At 44.5% G+C, this 17,181-nt stretch overlaps 1 protein-coding gene across 1 annotated transcript in view; it reads left to right on the forward strand.

The window, feature by feature from the left end:
* exoc4 (exocyst complex component 4) overlaps nucleotides 1-17,181 on the forward strand; it is a 153,465-nt gene that overhangs the window by 122,336 nt on the left and 13,948 nt on the right. The window contains exons 16-18 of the mRNA XM_080022593.1: nucleotides 1,722-1,900; nucleotides 14,253-14,397; nucleotides 16,789-16,967. Of these exons, the coding sequence (XP_079878719.1) occupies nucleotides 1,722-1,900; nucleotides 14,253-14,397; nucleotides 16,789-16,967 (503 nt within the window). The remainder of the gene's footprint in view (nucleotides 1-1,721; nucleotides 1,901-14,252; nucleotides 14,398-16,788; nucleotides 16,968-17,181) is intronic.

Below are 17,181 nucleotides of genomic sequence, written 5' to 3' on the forward strand. Positions count from 1 at the left end.
TGATCAAATTAATTTAATTTATCGAGATGGTTTGACCCAAAGTGCTTCACAAAGAGCAGGAATAAAAGAAACAGATCAAAGAACAGATTGAAAATAGAGACCGTATGTATATATATGGGAAAATAACCTCTTGAGAACATACACATGCATTCTTCAGAGGGTACATACACAAACATACTCTCTCTCTCTCTGTCTGTGTGTGTGTGTGTGTGTGTGTGTGTGTGTGTGTGTGCGTGTGTGTGTGTGTGTGTGTGTGTGTGTGTGTTTATAAAACAAACAAATAAAGCCACACAATGAATTTGGTTGATCTGATATATTCAGGAAGGTATGATGATAATCATATTTTATACTACTAATATATAATTGTTCATTTATTTCCAATTTGTACAAAGCAGAGATAAAACAAGGTTAACCAAAATGCGCTGAGTCGTAAGTCATACCCTGGTTCAAGTTGATTAAAAAATAAATCAATATATGGTGTCCGTGTAACGCTAAGATCATGCAAGAGGAGGAACTGCGATATATTGCAGTCATCATTTTTTTTTCCCAACCCCAAATCAATAATGCAATATGCATGCTAACATATTATTCCCAAACACTTGTAGACATGTCTACAGTAGAGAGATCGCACCCCGTCCTGCTTCTTTTTGGTGTGGATTTATGGATACATGAAAATATACTATACCGTGCTCAAACCACAATGGAAATGGCCTCTTAATAAATATATACACAGACACACACACATACACACATATACGTATACAATACACAATACAGTAAACAAACCGGCAAGCACACACACGCACATATGCACACGCACGACATAACCACCAGCAATCACACAAGCAATCCCTTCCTTTTGCCTTACCTCCTTTATTCACATATTATTAAACCCTGCTTGTGTTGATTAAGATGCAGTCACAAAAGAAGTCATGATTGCTCTTTTAAACAGCGTCTATGTGAGCGAGTGGAGGAAATGGGGGCGGGGGGCGGGGGGGTGTATAGGGAAAGGAGGAGAAGCGGGGGGGGGGGGGTCAGTCTTATCGAAATTGCCTTTGAATGTGCACGGCCTTCAGGGAACGTTGGAGCTCATCGGAGCGGAATAGTAAAGTAAATAAATAAATTGGTTATGTGGCCAGAGAAAGTCAATCTGTTCTGTGTATACGCTCTCGCTCGCTCATCTCTTTCTCTCTCTCCCTTTCTCTCTATCTTTTTCTCTCCCTCGCTCTTTTGCCTAATCTCGCACAAACACACACACTCACACACACACACACACAGACATACACAAGGAGAGGAGGCGCAGAGATACTGGCAAAGAGAGCATAAGGCTTTTTGATTTGAGAGCTGCAGACGTTTTCATCACTCTGAAAGGGGGATTAGCTTTTGCACGACTGGCAACCTATTGCTTTGATAAAGTTGCTTTAATAAGCTGCTTGTCTCTGCACATGCTTGGGTGTGTGAGAGTTTGTGTGCGATCTGTGGGTTTTGGTTCGATTTATTTATTCCGCTGCTGCCGTTTGGTCTTTTGGGAGACCGCATGACATCGCTGGCTCGGCTCCGGTCACGTGACGTGATCCAGCGTCAGCTCTCCAATATGTGTCGTTTTGAAATGTGAATATTCGGACACAAAATGTCCATCTGAAGTGTCTGCCCTCACTCCCTCTTCCTTCTTTCTCTTTCCTTCCTCTTCTATTTGCTTGTTCCGCTGGTCTTCTGCACAGGGCGGCCTTCGCCAAGGAGTCGGAGGTGCTGACTGGTAACCTTGGAGACAAGCTGATTCCCCAGAACGAGATCCTGCGTGATGTCAGTGACCTGAAGGCCCTGGCCAACCTCCACGAGAGCATGGAGTGGCTGGCCGCACGCCTCAAGGCCTTCTTCTCCACCCTGCCGCACAGCAGCGGTAAGTGGGCAGGTGTGTGTGTGTGTGTGTGTGTGTGTGTGTGTGTGTGTGTGTGTGTGTGTGTGTGTGTGTGTGTGTGTGTGTGTGTGTGTGTGTGTGTGTGTGTGTGTGTGTGTGTGTGTGGAGCTAAAGCTAGTTGATGGGGGAGCCCGGGGGAGGCGGCGTCCTGATCGCTGAGCATGTATTCTGTTTATTGCAGAGCAAAGCACTTTTTTCCTAACCCTAACATGCAAACAGAGCAAGAACATGTTGGCTTCCTGCCCTAATTCTCTTCTTCACACCCTATCAAATGTTCTGCAATTGGATTTTAGGTATACTGTCGAGACAAACAGGCTGCATGTGTGTATGTACTGTATGTATGTAAGGGACAGCAGAGTGAGAAATATAAAAAAAAAAAAACTTGGTTTGGCCAATTTTATCACCACCACCACCACCATGGCTCCCAGATCAATTAGCATTGTGAATGTGTGTTTTTTTTTTTGAGATTCGATTTTTTTTTTTGTGGAAAATTACTACTTCAGATGGGAAATTATTAATTCAGTGCTACTCAACCTTATTTGACTTCAGAGAATCTTTTTCAGTTTGCGCGATCTCAATATGAAGTGCAGCAAAACTTCCATTTCACAGTTGTCGTCAAAATGTTAAGAAATTAATTATTTCTTATTATTGCTTAATAATGCAAGACTCACAAAAATCACAATAATAGGGCTGCCCCATGAAAGTCGACGAGTCGAATCGTCAGGCGGAAACCCGACAGTCGACTGAGATTCTTCAAGTCGAGCAGTGTTTTTATTTATTTTTTTCAGTCAGTGTGCATTACTATAACATAACAAGATAAAACAGATAGAAGCTTACACAATGCACAGGGCTAACATTTCAATGAGGAATTATAAATAAGCAAAATCATAATCATATATAATTTATATCTGTGAATCATTCGCGTCTGTGTGCTGTGGCTTGTACCCACAAATAAAACAATTCAAACGGTGCACGGTGGTGCAGTGCTTTGCACTGCTGCCTCACAGCAAAGAGGTCCTGGGCTCGATTCCCGCCTGGGGCGCTCCCAAATAGGAGCCTTTCTGTGTAGAGTTTGCATGTTCTCCCTGTGCTCACATGGGGTTTCCTCCGCCTAACGTCAGTAAGGGCCCCCACCAAAAACATGCATCATCGTCCGACCAGCAATGGACACTCATTACCAGGTCCTCGGGCGCATCCACGAATGCTGCCCACTGCTCCTGGCTGCCCCCCCGGAGGAAGGACAAGCCAAGGATGAGTTAAATGCAGAGGCCTCATTTCACCGGCCACCATCCAAAGCATGTGTGTGTGTGTGTGCATGTGTTGTAGTGTGGTGTGTTGTGTGATAATTAAAGATTCTTCTTCTTTAAAAAAAAAAAAAAGAACGGGGCACAGCTCGTAGACTCGTTAAGATTATTTTCTGCGGGTAACGCAAGGAGGGGGTGTGATCGGGGGAGAGAGTCACAGACAGAGTGTCCCCATTACGCACGGTTTCGTTCCATAGCGTTCCATACGCACTTGTTTCGTTCCATAAGGAGACATAAAATGAAATAAAACAACCTACATCTAAAGTAAAACACACTGTTTTGACACGGCGATCGCGAGTACCCCAGTGCGCGAGAGGAGAGGGAGACAGGTGAGTAAAGTGCGAATCGTCAAATATTTGCATTGAACAGCCGAATCTGGTTTGACTGACCAAAATCTGAGTCCGGTACAGCCCTACTAGATGCAGTATCAAACTACTCTGATCCTGAAAGCTGAAAAGGAATTGAATACATCAAAGATTTCTCGTTTGATTTCAATGTTCAGTTTGTATAAATGGTTATAGAAATAATATGAATAACCGAATCAGAATGTCATTTCGTGGGGCTGCAAACGTCCAATTCCCACTCGTAGAGAATGAGGGGATAGAGGGGTGAACGTAACGCTGTCGTCAGAAACAGTGCATCTGTAAAATCACCAATTATAACATTCGCTTTTATTAATCAAAGAGGTAGAACATCAGGGGAGAAAAAGAAAGGAAAAAAAAAAAAAAAACATGCAGCAGAGCACAAGTTCTGCAAAGCTCCAATTATGTCTGATGAGTGAATTCTGGGAAAAAATAGATGTGATTTTGGTGTGATCTCGGTATGGAAAGAAAGCGGTCGCTAGGGTTAGCTAGTTAATGAGTTGGGGTCATCTTCTCTGTTAGATCTGGTAAAACGGTGCCCGAGTTTCCTTGCCCGCTTAAGAAGTTCACTGTACTTCAGGCTCATAAGATGAGATAATATCCCACATGAAATCAACCACGTGCAGCCTTGATATTACCCCCCACCACCCTACATTCCTTCAAGAGGTGATGACAGGGGGGAAAGCAATCTTAATTCTTTGAGATCTGTGTGCAGCCTTTGACACTGTCGATCACGCTGTTTTTATAGACCGTCTTAACACCTGGGTTGGCATCAAGGACACTGCACTTGGCTGTTTTTTTTCCTGCCTTTTAGAAAGAACCTTCCCGGTCACCGTGGGTAAATTCTCATCCTCTACAACTTACACTATCTGTGGTGTTCCACAAGGTTCTATTTTAGGTCCATTTTTTTTTAAATCTGTGTGCTGCCACTTGGCCAAATTATCCAAAGACACAATGTCTCTTAATTTCTACGCCAGGCGACACACAGACATACCTTCCTCTGAGGCCGCGTGACCCAAACAGCCTCGCTGTGTTGTCGATTGTCTCAATGACATCCACTGTTGGATGGCAGAGAATCTTCTTCAGCTCAATAATTCAAAATCACGAATCATATTGTTCACACCCCCAAATTCTAACAGTCAAATTGACAGTGGCGTTGGCTCTGTACGCAAATGTGAAGTCTCTTGCCAGACACTTGTGAGCACTGTTTGACTCTGACCTAAACTTTGAGCCGCAAATTAAAACAATTGCCCAGTCCTGCTTCCTCCAACTGAGACCCTCCAAGAATCAAACCAGTACTATTACACAGCGACCTGGATAAAGTATTCCACGGCCTCATTTTCTCACGACTAGACTACTACTCCTTTCTGGCATCAACCAAAAGTCACTCTCTCGCCTCCAACTAGTTCAGAACGCAGCAGCTCAGCTTCTTACTGGTTACAAATAGACTACATCACATCACCCCAATCCTGGCTTCTCTCCATTGGCTCCCCGCTCGGCTCAGAATGGATTTTAAGATTTTACTGATCACTTTTTAGGCACGCCTGGGTCTGACACCAAGCTACATAACAGATATGTTGACCAAATATGAGCCAGTACTCAGCCTTAGATCCTCAGATCTCCCTATTTATTTATTTATTTGTTTATTTTTATTTCTTCTCATATTGTATTCATTTTTATTTTTTCCTCTCTCTTCATCCACTTTTTCCATCTAATGAATGAATTTAATTACGGTTTATTAATGTTCAATCATGTTTAATGTAATGCCTTTGAAATTCATGATCTGAGAACTCTACTTTTATTTCATCTGTCAAAGCACTCTGTAAACGAAATAAAGCTATTATTATTATTATTATTATTATTAATATTATTATTATAACATGAATATAAAGCACATCTAATTCCACTATTGTAATGGACCCCAAAATGGCAGTGCCGCCTGCTACTGACAAAATGTATTTCTTATTTGTGGCACAAGTTGTGACTAGAAAAATACAAAATTTGAAAATACATCAAGGCTATGTAGCAAGCACAGAGGTATTTCTGCCCTTCAGCTGCTCCATGCCAGTGCTACTTCTTACCTTCATCAGCTTCATTAGGTTCTTGTTTGAGTGTATTATCACACTTTCATTACAGACTCTTCTCGCACTGTCAAAGAGCACTTTACACACACGCTCATTATTCCTGGCACTGCCGCTGCTCTGTGTGTGTGTGTGTGTGTGTGTGTGTGTGTGTGTGTGTGTGTGTGTGCGTGTGCGTGTGTGTGTGTGTGTGTGTGAGAGTGCGCGCGCGCGCATAAGTACACTTACACACACCTCTCCCTCCATCTCTTCCTTGCATGGTTGCAGTGAATTTGCGATCAATCGCACATTTTTTATCTGTTCAAAATGTACCTTAAAGGGATATTTTTAACGTGTTTAATACTCTTATCAACATAGGAGTGGACAAATATGCTTGCTTTATACAACTGTATCTTTATTGGAAATCACTTAACTGCCTAAAACAATGACAAATATCATCCAGAAACCCTCAAAGTACTACATTTTGCATTAAAAAAAAATGCTCAAATCAATCAATCAAAACATGGCAAACTCAAACCCAACAGGCAACACCAGATGGGCATATTGACCTGCGGCGACACTAATGGAGAGTCTCTCCAGCAGCCCTTTCTGTGTAGTGTGTTATTTTACTTCTTTTTCAACTTTGTTTTCACTTTTAACTTGTTTGACTGCACACATTGTGTCGATCTCTTTTCATCCTGTGGATATGACTTTTTTTCTTATCTGCAAGACGGTGGCGCAAACCTTGTTTATTCAGGGGAACAGCTGCTCTCACTCTGAACAATGGGGTACGCCGGTGGTGTTTACCCCATCCCGGAGGAACCTCCCTGTCCGCTCTCGCAGTAGGGAATCCTGGTAAATCCGGCGTCCGGAGTGTTTGCCGGGTAGCCACGCTTCCGTTAAACAATAAACTACACTCCCTGTAGATCCTCTGGTTCCTCACCAGGGCAGCCAGTTCGTCCTTATTGGTAGCCAGCAAGTTCACATTCTCCATCACTACCAATGGAATATAGGGCTTGTACCTCCACCGCTTTGCCATTAGCTAGCCTTAGTTTAGCGCTAGCTCTGCAGCGCCACTAACTGCGCCAAAGTTAAGGGGCAATTGCAAAGGAGGTGGACTCGCACTCTTCATTAACATTAGGTGGTGCAACCCAGGACATGTAACCGTTAAGGTGACTATCTCCAGTGGGTACATCAAGCTGCTGGCGGTGAGTCTCCGACACGTCACTCATAGAGATGGCGTGTGGCGAATTCCACTCCACTACCTAACTACGGGTCAGGCGAACGCATGCCAAAAGAAGGTGTCCTGTGGTATCTGGCACCAAGACATTAGCAGCAGACCCTTAAAATCCTGTAAGTTGCCCTGCTGAAAGAGGCCACTGCCATCAGAGATACCGTTGTCATGAAGGGGTGTACTTAGCAACAATGTTTAGGTAGGTGGTACGTGTCAAAGTAACATCCACATGAAGGCCAGGACCTTATGTCTTCCCAGCTGAACATTGCCCAGAGCATCACACTGCCTCCGTGGCTTTCTTTCCGTGTAAAAGAAAACGTGATTCATCAGACCAGGCCACCTTCTTCCATTGCTCCATGGTGCAGTTCTGACGCTTACATGCCCATTGTAGGCGCTTACGACGGTGCACATGGGTCAGCATGGGCGCAGCAAGCTGTGATGCACTGTGTGTTCTGGCACCTTTCTGTCATAGCAGCATTAACTTTTTCAGCTATTTGTGCTCCAGATGCTCTTCTCTGGGATCGGACCAGACAGGCTGGACTTCTCTCCCCACATGCATCAATGAGCCCATGGGCCCCCATGACCCTGTCGCTGGTTCACTAGTTGTCCTTCCTCGGACCACTTTTGGAAGGTACTAACTGCATACCGGGAACACCCCACAAGACCTGCCGTTTTGGAGATGCTGTCTAATATATCCCACCCCTTGACAGGTGTCATTGGAACGAGATGAGCAATGTTATTCACTTCACCTGTCAGTGCTTTTAATACTGTGGTTGATCGGTGTATACATATATACTGTGTGTGTGTGTGCGTGTCTGCCTGCCTGCCTGCCTGCCTTCCTGTTTGTCTGTCCGTGTTAAACACCTTCGTTTATTATAGAACTTTTATTTTATTTCACTCCAATGCCCTCTTTCTTTTTTTTTTTGTGTTTGTTATCCATTTCTTTATATCCATCACAACCTGCATCTTCTGTGTGAATCACACTGTGCCCTTTCAGCGTCTTGAATGCCACGTTTGATTTGAATGTCATGGAAGAGTAGTGTCGCAGTGTTTTTTATAAATTTTTCATTCTAGGAGTTCCTTGATTATCACATTATGAAATGTCAAAACAAGAGCCTCCTCATTCTCCTCTATTAACCCATTTTCAGGATTCACCAATTACAAGATTGTGGTCCAGTTCAGGAAAAGGAATACACCTATTAATGAAGACTTTTTATGTATTTATTTATTTATTTATTTATTTTTATACATGGGCAGCTCAGACAACTCAGCAGTACTGAGCGGGTCCATGATAGCTGTGTCATGTCGAATTGCGTGCGCAACTAAGCCAATCTAAGATCTCATTTTGAACAGTGGTTTTTGACGTGAGGTCCAGAGGGGTCCCCAACAACATGACATACAGTTCAAATTCACCGTTATTTAATTTACACGATGTTAACACCATGAGAGAATGTAGAGTAATGACTGTTTTGGTCCTAGTCTCACTGCTATCTCCCTTACTATAGTACAGACAGGTATGGAAGTTTTGGTTTGGATCATATTTAATAATAATCTTCTGAGATCGGGGACCCAAGACAAAAAAAAAAAAATGAATGCCGTCCGTCGAATGCGTATCAAATGAAACGTCCTTGACATGAGAAATAATAGAGAATCACTAAATACTACACTCAGGTCACTGACACAGACACTGTCGTCAGGTATCGAACGGTGGAAGCAATCTGTGACGGAATGAAAAGTTGACACTGATAATCAAATTATCAAAGATGAGCTGACAGACATTTCTTCCTTCTTCCCCCAACGAGTGTGCGTGGCAGGTGTGTCCGAAGAATATATTGCATTCAGATCCATGGCAGATTAAAACAAATCTCTTATTGAATAATATGTGGAGACAATTAAAGTCAGTCATGAGAAATTATGATTGAATGATGAAAGAATGATTTTCAATTTTTCAATACGATCGCTTCGTCGCTTCGCTCGTCATCGGCCGCGATTAAAGTTCATTGTGTCTGGTGTCAGCCATCCCTGCAGTGCTGGGCTGGAGTGCCGGGACTTTCCGCCGATACAACCTTCATATCCATTGTCCCCACCGTTCTTCCCCGAGAACACTGAGCACCCGTCGGGGGTTTTCCCCCTCTAATTTATTATCGAAACCTTAGGTCGGAGCAATCAAATAATGAAGCATTTCCGAGATATTCTTATTTCGGTCCCAACTTTATCTGTCTCTTCAACGCTCTCGAACCCTTCCTCTTGTCCGCTCCCCTCCTCTGCCACGTCGACGTTTTCGTCGCTTCCAAGATAAGGACTGAAAGAGAGTGCGGGCAGGGACGTGACATAATTGTCATTAATTCTAGCGGGTGGCACTAATGGGAAGGATAGGGAAGTCACTTATCATGGCGGGACAGCCTCTTTATTGTTCATTATTTAGTGTTTGCCTAGCTGACGACAGACTGTTAAAGGGTGTGTGTGTGTGTGTGTGTGTGTGCGTGCGTGCGTGCGTGCGCGCGATGGGAGTAGTATGGCAGGGACCCCACGTTATCTCCCACCCCCCCACCCCCCCCCCCCCCCCCAGCCCCGACCATCTCCCCCCCGTCGTCCACGCCACTCCAAATTGGATTTTATATTACAGAGGCAGTCAGGTATGAACAAGTCATTTTCCTCCACCTCTGTTATTTATTTATTACATTTTTTTGGGTCCTTTTCTTTCTCTCTTCCATTTTTCTTTCGCCGCAGCCGAGTAGAGGGTGGTTCAGGGTGTGGACGTTTTAAGGAGCGTTTCGGAGTCCACGGCCGGCGGGGCCCCCGCGGTGGATGTTCTGCGTATCACCTTCCCGTGTCATTGGACCCCGCCAGACCATGTCGAGCAAACATGAGGAGGAACACGGAGCCGAAATACGACCTTTAAATTAAAGCACAACATAAATATGCACTTGATGAATCCTCCTTCCACTCAGGCATGGAATGTATAATTTAAGTTAATATGGATTTAAAATGAGCATGAGACTGTGTGAAACTATGCATGAATGAAAACTTGGATGTGAGCGTGCATACAATGAGTAGTCTGTCCGTGTGTGTGTGTGTGTGTGTGTGTGTGTGTGTGTGTGTGTGTGTGAGAACAGACATACAGACAGTGATTGGGTGTGAAGGTGGCAGACCAGGGCTTCTTATCACCCATCTGGTTTCAGCACCGGACACTTAATCCTCTGTGACAATATTTACCTGAGACCGGACACACACACACGGACACACACGCAGACAGACTCACACACAATCACACACACATGCCCGAGGAGCAGTGCCAGCATTACAGCCGCTTTTGTTGACAGCAGCGTATGCTTGTCACTGAGAGCACTTTGGCATTTTTTGTTCTGACTTTTTTAAAAACGCTTTCTCCTCTGCGTCTGCGAGTTGTGTCCGTGCTGCATGCTCGTGCGCTGAACACGCATCTGCATACACACTCATCTCGCGCACGTCTGAGCGGCTAAAGCGCTCCTTCAATCCATCGCACTGTCCGCAGTCATCCCAACGCCCACCAGCTGTGTGTGTGTGTGTGTGTGTGTGTGTGTGTGTGTGTGTGTGTGTGTGTGTGTGTGTGTGTGTGTGTGTGTGTGTGTGTGTGTGTGTGTGTGTGCGCGTGCGTGCGCGCCCCAGACAGTTAGATCTCCGAGGCCATACCTTCATTACAGTTTGTTCAGTCTTGCCGGCCTCCAGACCGCATAGCGCTGCCGGCTATGCATCGTCCACTCTCTTCATTTTTCATCTTATTCTGCCGAGGAACAGTTAAGAATGCAGAGAGAAAAACTTTTTTTTTTTTTTTTTTAAACCTTGTCCATAACTAGTGGAGGTCACGTGACATTTTATTGTTTAAAACCAGGCTACAGTAAGACGGCGTTCTGATTTAAAAGCGCCGGCCTCCAGAGGGCGCTGTGCAGGAAGGGAATAGTGTGAGATGGGGGGTTTTTTGTTGTTGTTTTTTTTTAAATCAGATTTCTTCTTAAATTTGGAATCCAGCCTTGGAAACTTTTGACTCAATTTCATACTGTACTGTTTCCAGGACTCCTTTCACCTTCCTCTGTAAGCCTCTGATTCAGACCCATAACTATTTGCTGTGTAAATCTCTCTCTCTCTCACTCATATCACTCTTCTCTCTGTTTATCTTCCCTCTCTCTCTGTCTATCTCTCACTTATTCTCTTTTTCACTGTCTCTTCTCTCTCTTTCTATTACTATATATTACTCACCTCTCTGGCTCTCTCTCTCTCTTCCGCTCTCTCACTCTCTCTCTCTCTCTCTCTGGTCCGAGGCGCAGATCCCTCCTGTCTCCCACTGCAGATGTTCATCCCCACACCAGAGGCAACAGAATAATAATCTCCCCTCTTCCGCCGTCACTCATTTATGAATCATTCATCGTTGCAACCCTGCAGGATATAGAGCCGCCCCTCGCTTATCTTCCTCACGCTCGCTCCCTCCTTCGCCCATTCCTGCACTTGTTAACACACCGAGCATGCTAAGGTGTTAAGGTTGCTGTCGGTAAATGTGTGTTTTTCTTTGTTCTCTTCCTGCATTTGTTGATGCTTCAATGTCAAATCATGTTGTTTTGTTTTGTTATTTGATGTGTTCTGCCTGTTCGTCTTTAATAAATAGAGGGGGTGTGTGTGTGTGTGTGTGTGTGTGTGTGTGTGTGTGTGTGTGTGTGTGTGTGTGTGTGTGTGTGTGTGTGTGTGTGTGTGTGTGTGTGTGTGTGTGTGTGTGTGTGTGTGTGTGTGTGTGTGTGCGCGCGTGCGCTTGCACGCCTGCGAATATCCCACCACTGATCGGCTGCCTTAACGTCTGCCACTCTCATCCCCTGCAGATGGCGGACGACAAACGTTTCTCTTAGATGGGATTGGAAAATAATTGGACAAGTGCAACAAACACATACTGCCCCACACAATACGCACACACGCATATTTGGCATGAAATCGTACACCACACACACACAGGCACATAAAGATATTCATGCATCTAATCATGCATACCAAATGAACAAAGAGGCTCCTAAATAAGGAAGAGTCAAAATCTGGATGGAGGGAAAGTTGTCAGTCGGGAGCAATGAGTCGTTTCCCTTTGGCCGTCTGTCCCCGGCTCTAATGCAGTACCCCCTGCTGTGACACCTCGCATCATCAAAGTGCCACAGCCCAGGAGGCGCCGTGTCCCTGCCAATGTGTCTCTGTGTGTGTGTGTGTGTGTGTGTGTGTTGAGAGTGTTTTAAGGAGGGCCCAACGTCGCCCCCCCCCCCCCCCCCCCCCCGGTGAGGCCGCCCGACGGCATTTGTGCCACTCTGAGCCCCCGTTTCCCTCTGCCTTGTGCTGCAGGGGGAGCGAGCGAAAACGCCCATGAGAGGAAACGGAAGCCAAACGCTTTCCTCCGACACTTGTACCATGAGAGCGGGGACACGGAAACAAACACACACACACACACACACACACACACGTATATATCCCACTACTCGTTTCTCCTGCAAATGCACCCGATTCAGCTCTTTTAGCTTCAGCCGCTGTATAGTTCCGATTTATTAGGTGCAGCAGCCAGTGGAAGCTTCTCGTTCCCTTACTAATTTAGTCAGTGGGACAAGATGGGAGAACAACAACGGTCCAAATAAAATCAAATGCTCTGTAGAAATAGTAATATGCCCTTCTCGCCGAGGAAATCAGGGACTTACTTATTGCTAGTACGCAGCTCTCAAGTACAGCCGTTGAAATAATTCTTTGAAATCGATAAATACATGGGCCAGGTCACCTTGTCAAAGCACTTCAGCGGGAGTATTTGACAGGAGGTGTTTCATTTGGCAAGACCTCACGGTGACAAGAGTGTTTCCGCTGTACAGGTAGAAACAAAGTGTTATGTTCATTTGTACAAAGGCTTTACACCGACTGTGTTTTTGTCCCTCGTGGAATGTATTTTTTCATTGAATGGGTTGAGGGCTGCACATTTTCTTACAATGTTTTTTCAAGGTGTTGCCAATTCATAGCTTACACACGCACACACACACACACTTTCATTCACAAACTCTCAAGGTCGGCGGCAGTTTGCCTAAGAGTTACTTAGTGACTTCATAACAGCGTATAACACACATACGATACACACACACACACACACACACACCTTTTTAACAGGAATTCTTGCACTTGTCACCCGTCCGTATCACAGCTCGCCGGCCGTGAGCGGAGCTGTCTTCGATGTCACGTGTGTGTTTGCTTTGATGATTGGACAACCTTGACACACGTCCCACCACTGTTTGATTAAGCCAATGGCCTCTCGGCTTATCACCGTCCAATTTACAGCACATTTATTGGGGAGGGAGTCACGCAAAGGCTGGCTCTTACTGAGATATGCATAAATGGACACTCACTCACTCCATGAGTCACACACAATGTATATTTAGTACTTTTACATCGGTCGCATTTTTACTTTGTGTGTGTTTCTGAACCCAATAAGTGTATATTCTTGCTTCCATGTGCTTATGTGTGTGCTTCTTTACATACATATATATATATGTATGTGTGTGTTTGTGTGTGTGTGTGTCTGTGTGTGTGTGTGTTTGTGTGACCTTCAGAAGGGCAGGAGGAGTGACTGTCGAGCTGGGCCTGAATGCGGTGCATCGATCGTTGCCCCCTGCACTCAACAGTCACTCTCTGTCCGTGCACACACATGCACGCACGCACACACGTACACACACACACACACGCTTCATTGACCAAATAGACTTACATATGAGTGACTGGGCCAATTTCTCTCTCTTTCCTCCCCTTGCTAATTTATAGCCATTGATCTACACGGTGGAGAATTTATATACACTTATCACGCTCTCATGCTCTCCGCTCTCTCTCTCTCTCTCTCTCTCTCTCTCTCTCTCTCTCTCTCTCTCTCTCTCTCTCTCTCATATACACACACACACAGGTATTTTGTGTGGTTTACAACGCGGTTCAGTGACACATGCTGCAGTGTCAGCGCCATTGCCAGAACACGGTGAAGGACTTGGGGGAAGTTTCCGCAGTTGTGTGAAGTTAAACTCATAGATGTTTTTGTGGTGGTTATTATTTTTTTTATGTGTGTGCACTTGTTTTATTGACCTGATTCTGCTCGTTTATACAGTATGAAGTGAGTGAGTAGTAATGTGTATTTCCGGTCCTTCCTTTTATGGACTCCTTACTGCATTGTGTTTTTATGTCAGGAAATACAGTACATGTTGATAAAGGTGGGTGGTTCATGGTGCAGGTCAGAGTCTTGCTCAAAGACACGAAAGCAGTTTACCATCACCATCATCCCTTTGACTCACAGTCCTCTAGCCTCTCATTAACATTGACAATCTATTTATTTGTCTCTCCCTCTCTCTCCAGGTGTGTGTGTGGGCTCGACAGAGGGCCAAGTGGCCAATGAGAGTGAGCGCAGCAGGGAGCAGATCCTCCAGACGTTGTCCGACCTATCCAGAGGATTTCAGGACATCGCCGACCGCTGCCTCCTGGTGCTGCACCTGGAGGTCAGGTACGAAGGATGACACCGACACGCATCCTAGCTGTCACGATATCGTACATTCTGTCTGCAATTACCCTGGCGTCAAAATATCACACAACGGTCATACAAACAAAAAGAAAAAGGAATAAGAGCACGTAGTGCAGTCAAACTGCCCCATGACGACAAGCTTCTCCACGAGCTTCTCCACTCCTCATGTGACGTGAGACCCCAGACATCTTGACAAGACATTGCTGATCATATGTCGCTTACAGAGACGGTAATTGGGAACTCTGTTCTCCCATTCCAACTAGGCCCAGGTCCATAATTGGTTGCATTTCCCCAAACTAAAGTTACTGCTGATTTGATTATGTTTTAATTATGTCATAACCAGCATGCCGAGTAGCATCCCTGTTGTTTGGAGCACATACTGTACAGTGCTATTTGGACAAAAAGTACTTCTCCTTGCAAGACCTCCCTGTAAGAACCCTCTAAATGGTCAAGATGGCATCCCACTGCCTCTGACATTTTATGCTTCGCTGCCTTTGAGCAAGGACAGTGGTACCCAGAGGTCTCTTTGTGCTGTGACTTCTGAATGCCTTGCCTGGATGTTAATGTCCAAGTTAATTTACCACGCAAGTCTTTCTTAGTCGGCAAGCACTAATAGACCGCCATCAACCCTCTGTTCCTCGCTTTATCACTCCACCCGACACCATTTTCCCAATAGGATATTGCGCAGCTTATGCAATATTGTTTATGATTGGAGTAAAAAAAATAATAATAAAAAAAACCCTCCCTGAGGCGGATGTCTGGCTATATACTACACTCCATTGACTCCCATCGAGCAAATTTCCCCTGATAGTGGAAACCGCTAAATGAAGCCATGAGAACTGAGCAAGTAAATGAGGTTTGAGGGGGCTGGCCGCGAGGGGGATATGGTTTGGAGGTTAAAGGGTTGAGGGTTGCAGAAGGTAGTGGAAGAGAGCACAGGATATCTAATCATAAGAAAGAGGGGTTATGATAGGTTTAGATACTGAGAGGGATGAGGATGAGGGGAATTGGAATAGGACAAGCGGAGGAGGGCTTCTCTTCAGAGACTGAGAAGGCATTTACTCATAACAAATTTAAAGTCTCCCACTCAAGGCAATGTGATTGTGGCGTTACGATCGGATCAGCTCACTGAGCCTGGATGCCGTGCAGCTGTTTATGGATTTGAGCAAGATCACTTAGAGAGTCAGCCTGTATTGGGGAGCTGTTGATGGGATAGAGAAGAAGGGGAGATTTTTACAGGAGAATTTTACGTTTACCACCACATTGTAATTGACCTCCAAGTCATATAGAGCAGTGATTGTCAAACTTTTCCATATCAAGGACCTTGAATTTCATACTCATTAGACCCCAGAGCCCATTTGATGATATTTCATCGAGGGTCTTTAACACTAGGGTACTCGGACCCTTGTGTAAAAAGATTTTTATTGCTAGATATGGTTTTAATCCATAAATCTATAGATACAAAGCTAATAGTGAAAGCATGATCACGTCTGGTAAATGAAATAATGGTAAAGTTTAATAATTGATAATTTTCTGGGGACCTCTTAAAGGACCCCTGGGAGTCCATGGACCCCATGTTGAGAACCACTTATATAGAGCTATAGATTTGGCAGAGCTTGCCGGTTCTTGCAATAGAAGGAGCTTGTCTTGAGCTTCAGACATCCACATGATACTGGTTTTGCAAACATATACAGATGATGAACTTCTTATGCTTATTCTTATCTTTCAAACAGAAAGTTCTCATTCTCATCTCACCCAGTCTAAATCTTTACCTATATAGTACATTAATAATGACATATTTGTGTTGGTCAACCACAATGTTGGCTTATAAAAACCTGCCAAATCTCCATTTTTGCAATTTGGTGCGTTGCTGATTTTAATATCTTCACAGCCTTATAAATATGCCACATTTTGTGAGGAGAGATACAGATGATATAACCTTACATGCAACTTATCTACCGGTAAGTAAAATGTAAACTTCGTGCTCAAACAAATAAGTAACACGCCATCACATTATCCTATCTGTAAACCAAGTGTTACCAAGTAACAACTTCTTCAACTCTTTAAGATCTTGTTAAACACACCATATTTTATTAACCTAACTGAAACCAAATGCTGATGTCCTTCAAGGTCTTGGAACAGGTTTAGTTTGCATGGTTAAACATGGGGAAATAGGCTTTTTTTTTTTTTGGTTGTTTGTTTTTTTACACTTGCTCTATGTTGTTTTTTTTCCCTTTTATTACACGTTTTATTTAATTGCCTTGAGTGTATTTCGTTGTTTTAACTGCTGCACAACCCTGAGGGGCAAAATAAAGTTCTACTACTAAACATCCATTCATCTAGTCCCCATCCTGGTTGGTTTCCTCTATCCAGGGTGCACTGCTTCCACTACCTGATCCCCCTGGCCAAGCAGGGCAACTACGCCATCGTGGCAAACGTGGAAAGCATGGACTACGACCCCCTCGTTGTCAAATTGAACAAAGACATCTCGGCCATCGAGGAGGCCATGGGTGCTGCTCTGCAGCAGCACAAGTTCCAGTACATATTTGAAGGTTGGTCAGCGCCCAAGGTGTAGTCACAGAAGAACCCAAATAAGCCTTGTCATACTGAGGCTATTAAAGAATAAAGTATTTCTATGTGTTGTTGCTACGTAAGCAATGATGGGCCCCAGGGTGGACAGAACTCCACTGCACATAATGGAATTCTTTACCTCTGCCTGGCTCATCCAATTCCTTATATGAGGACACCACAGAGTTGGTTATACCA

Source organism: Zeus faber (genome assembly GCF_960531495.2).
Source record: "Zeus faber genome assembly, chromosome: 21".
Taxonomy (NCBI): Eukaryota; Metazoa; Chordata; class Actinopteri; order Zeiformes; family Zeidae; genus Zeus; species Zeus faber.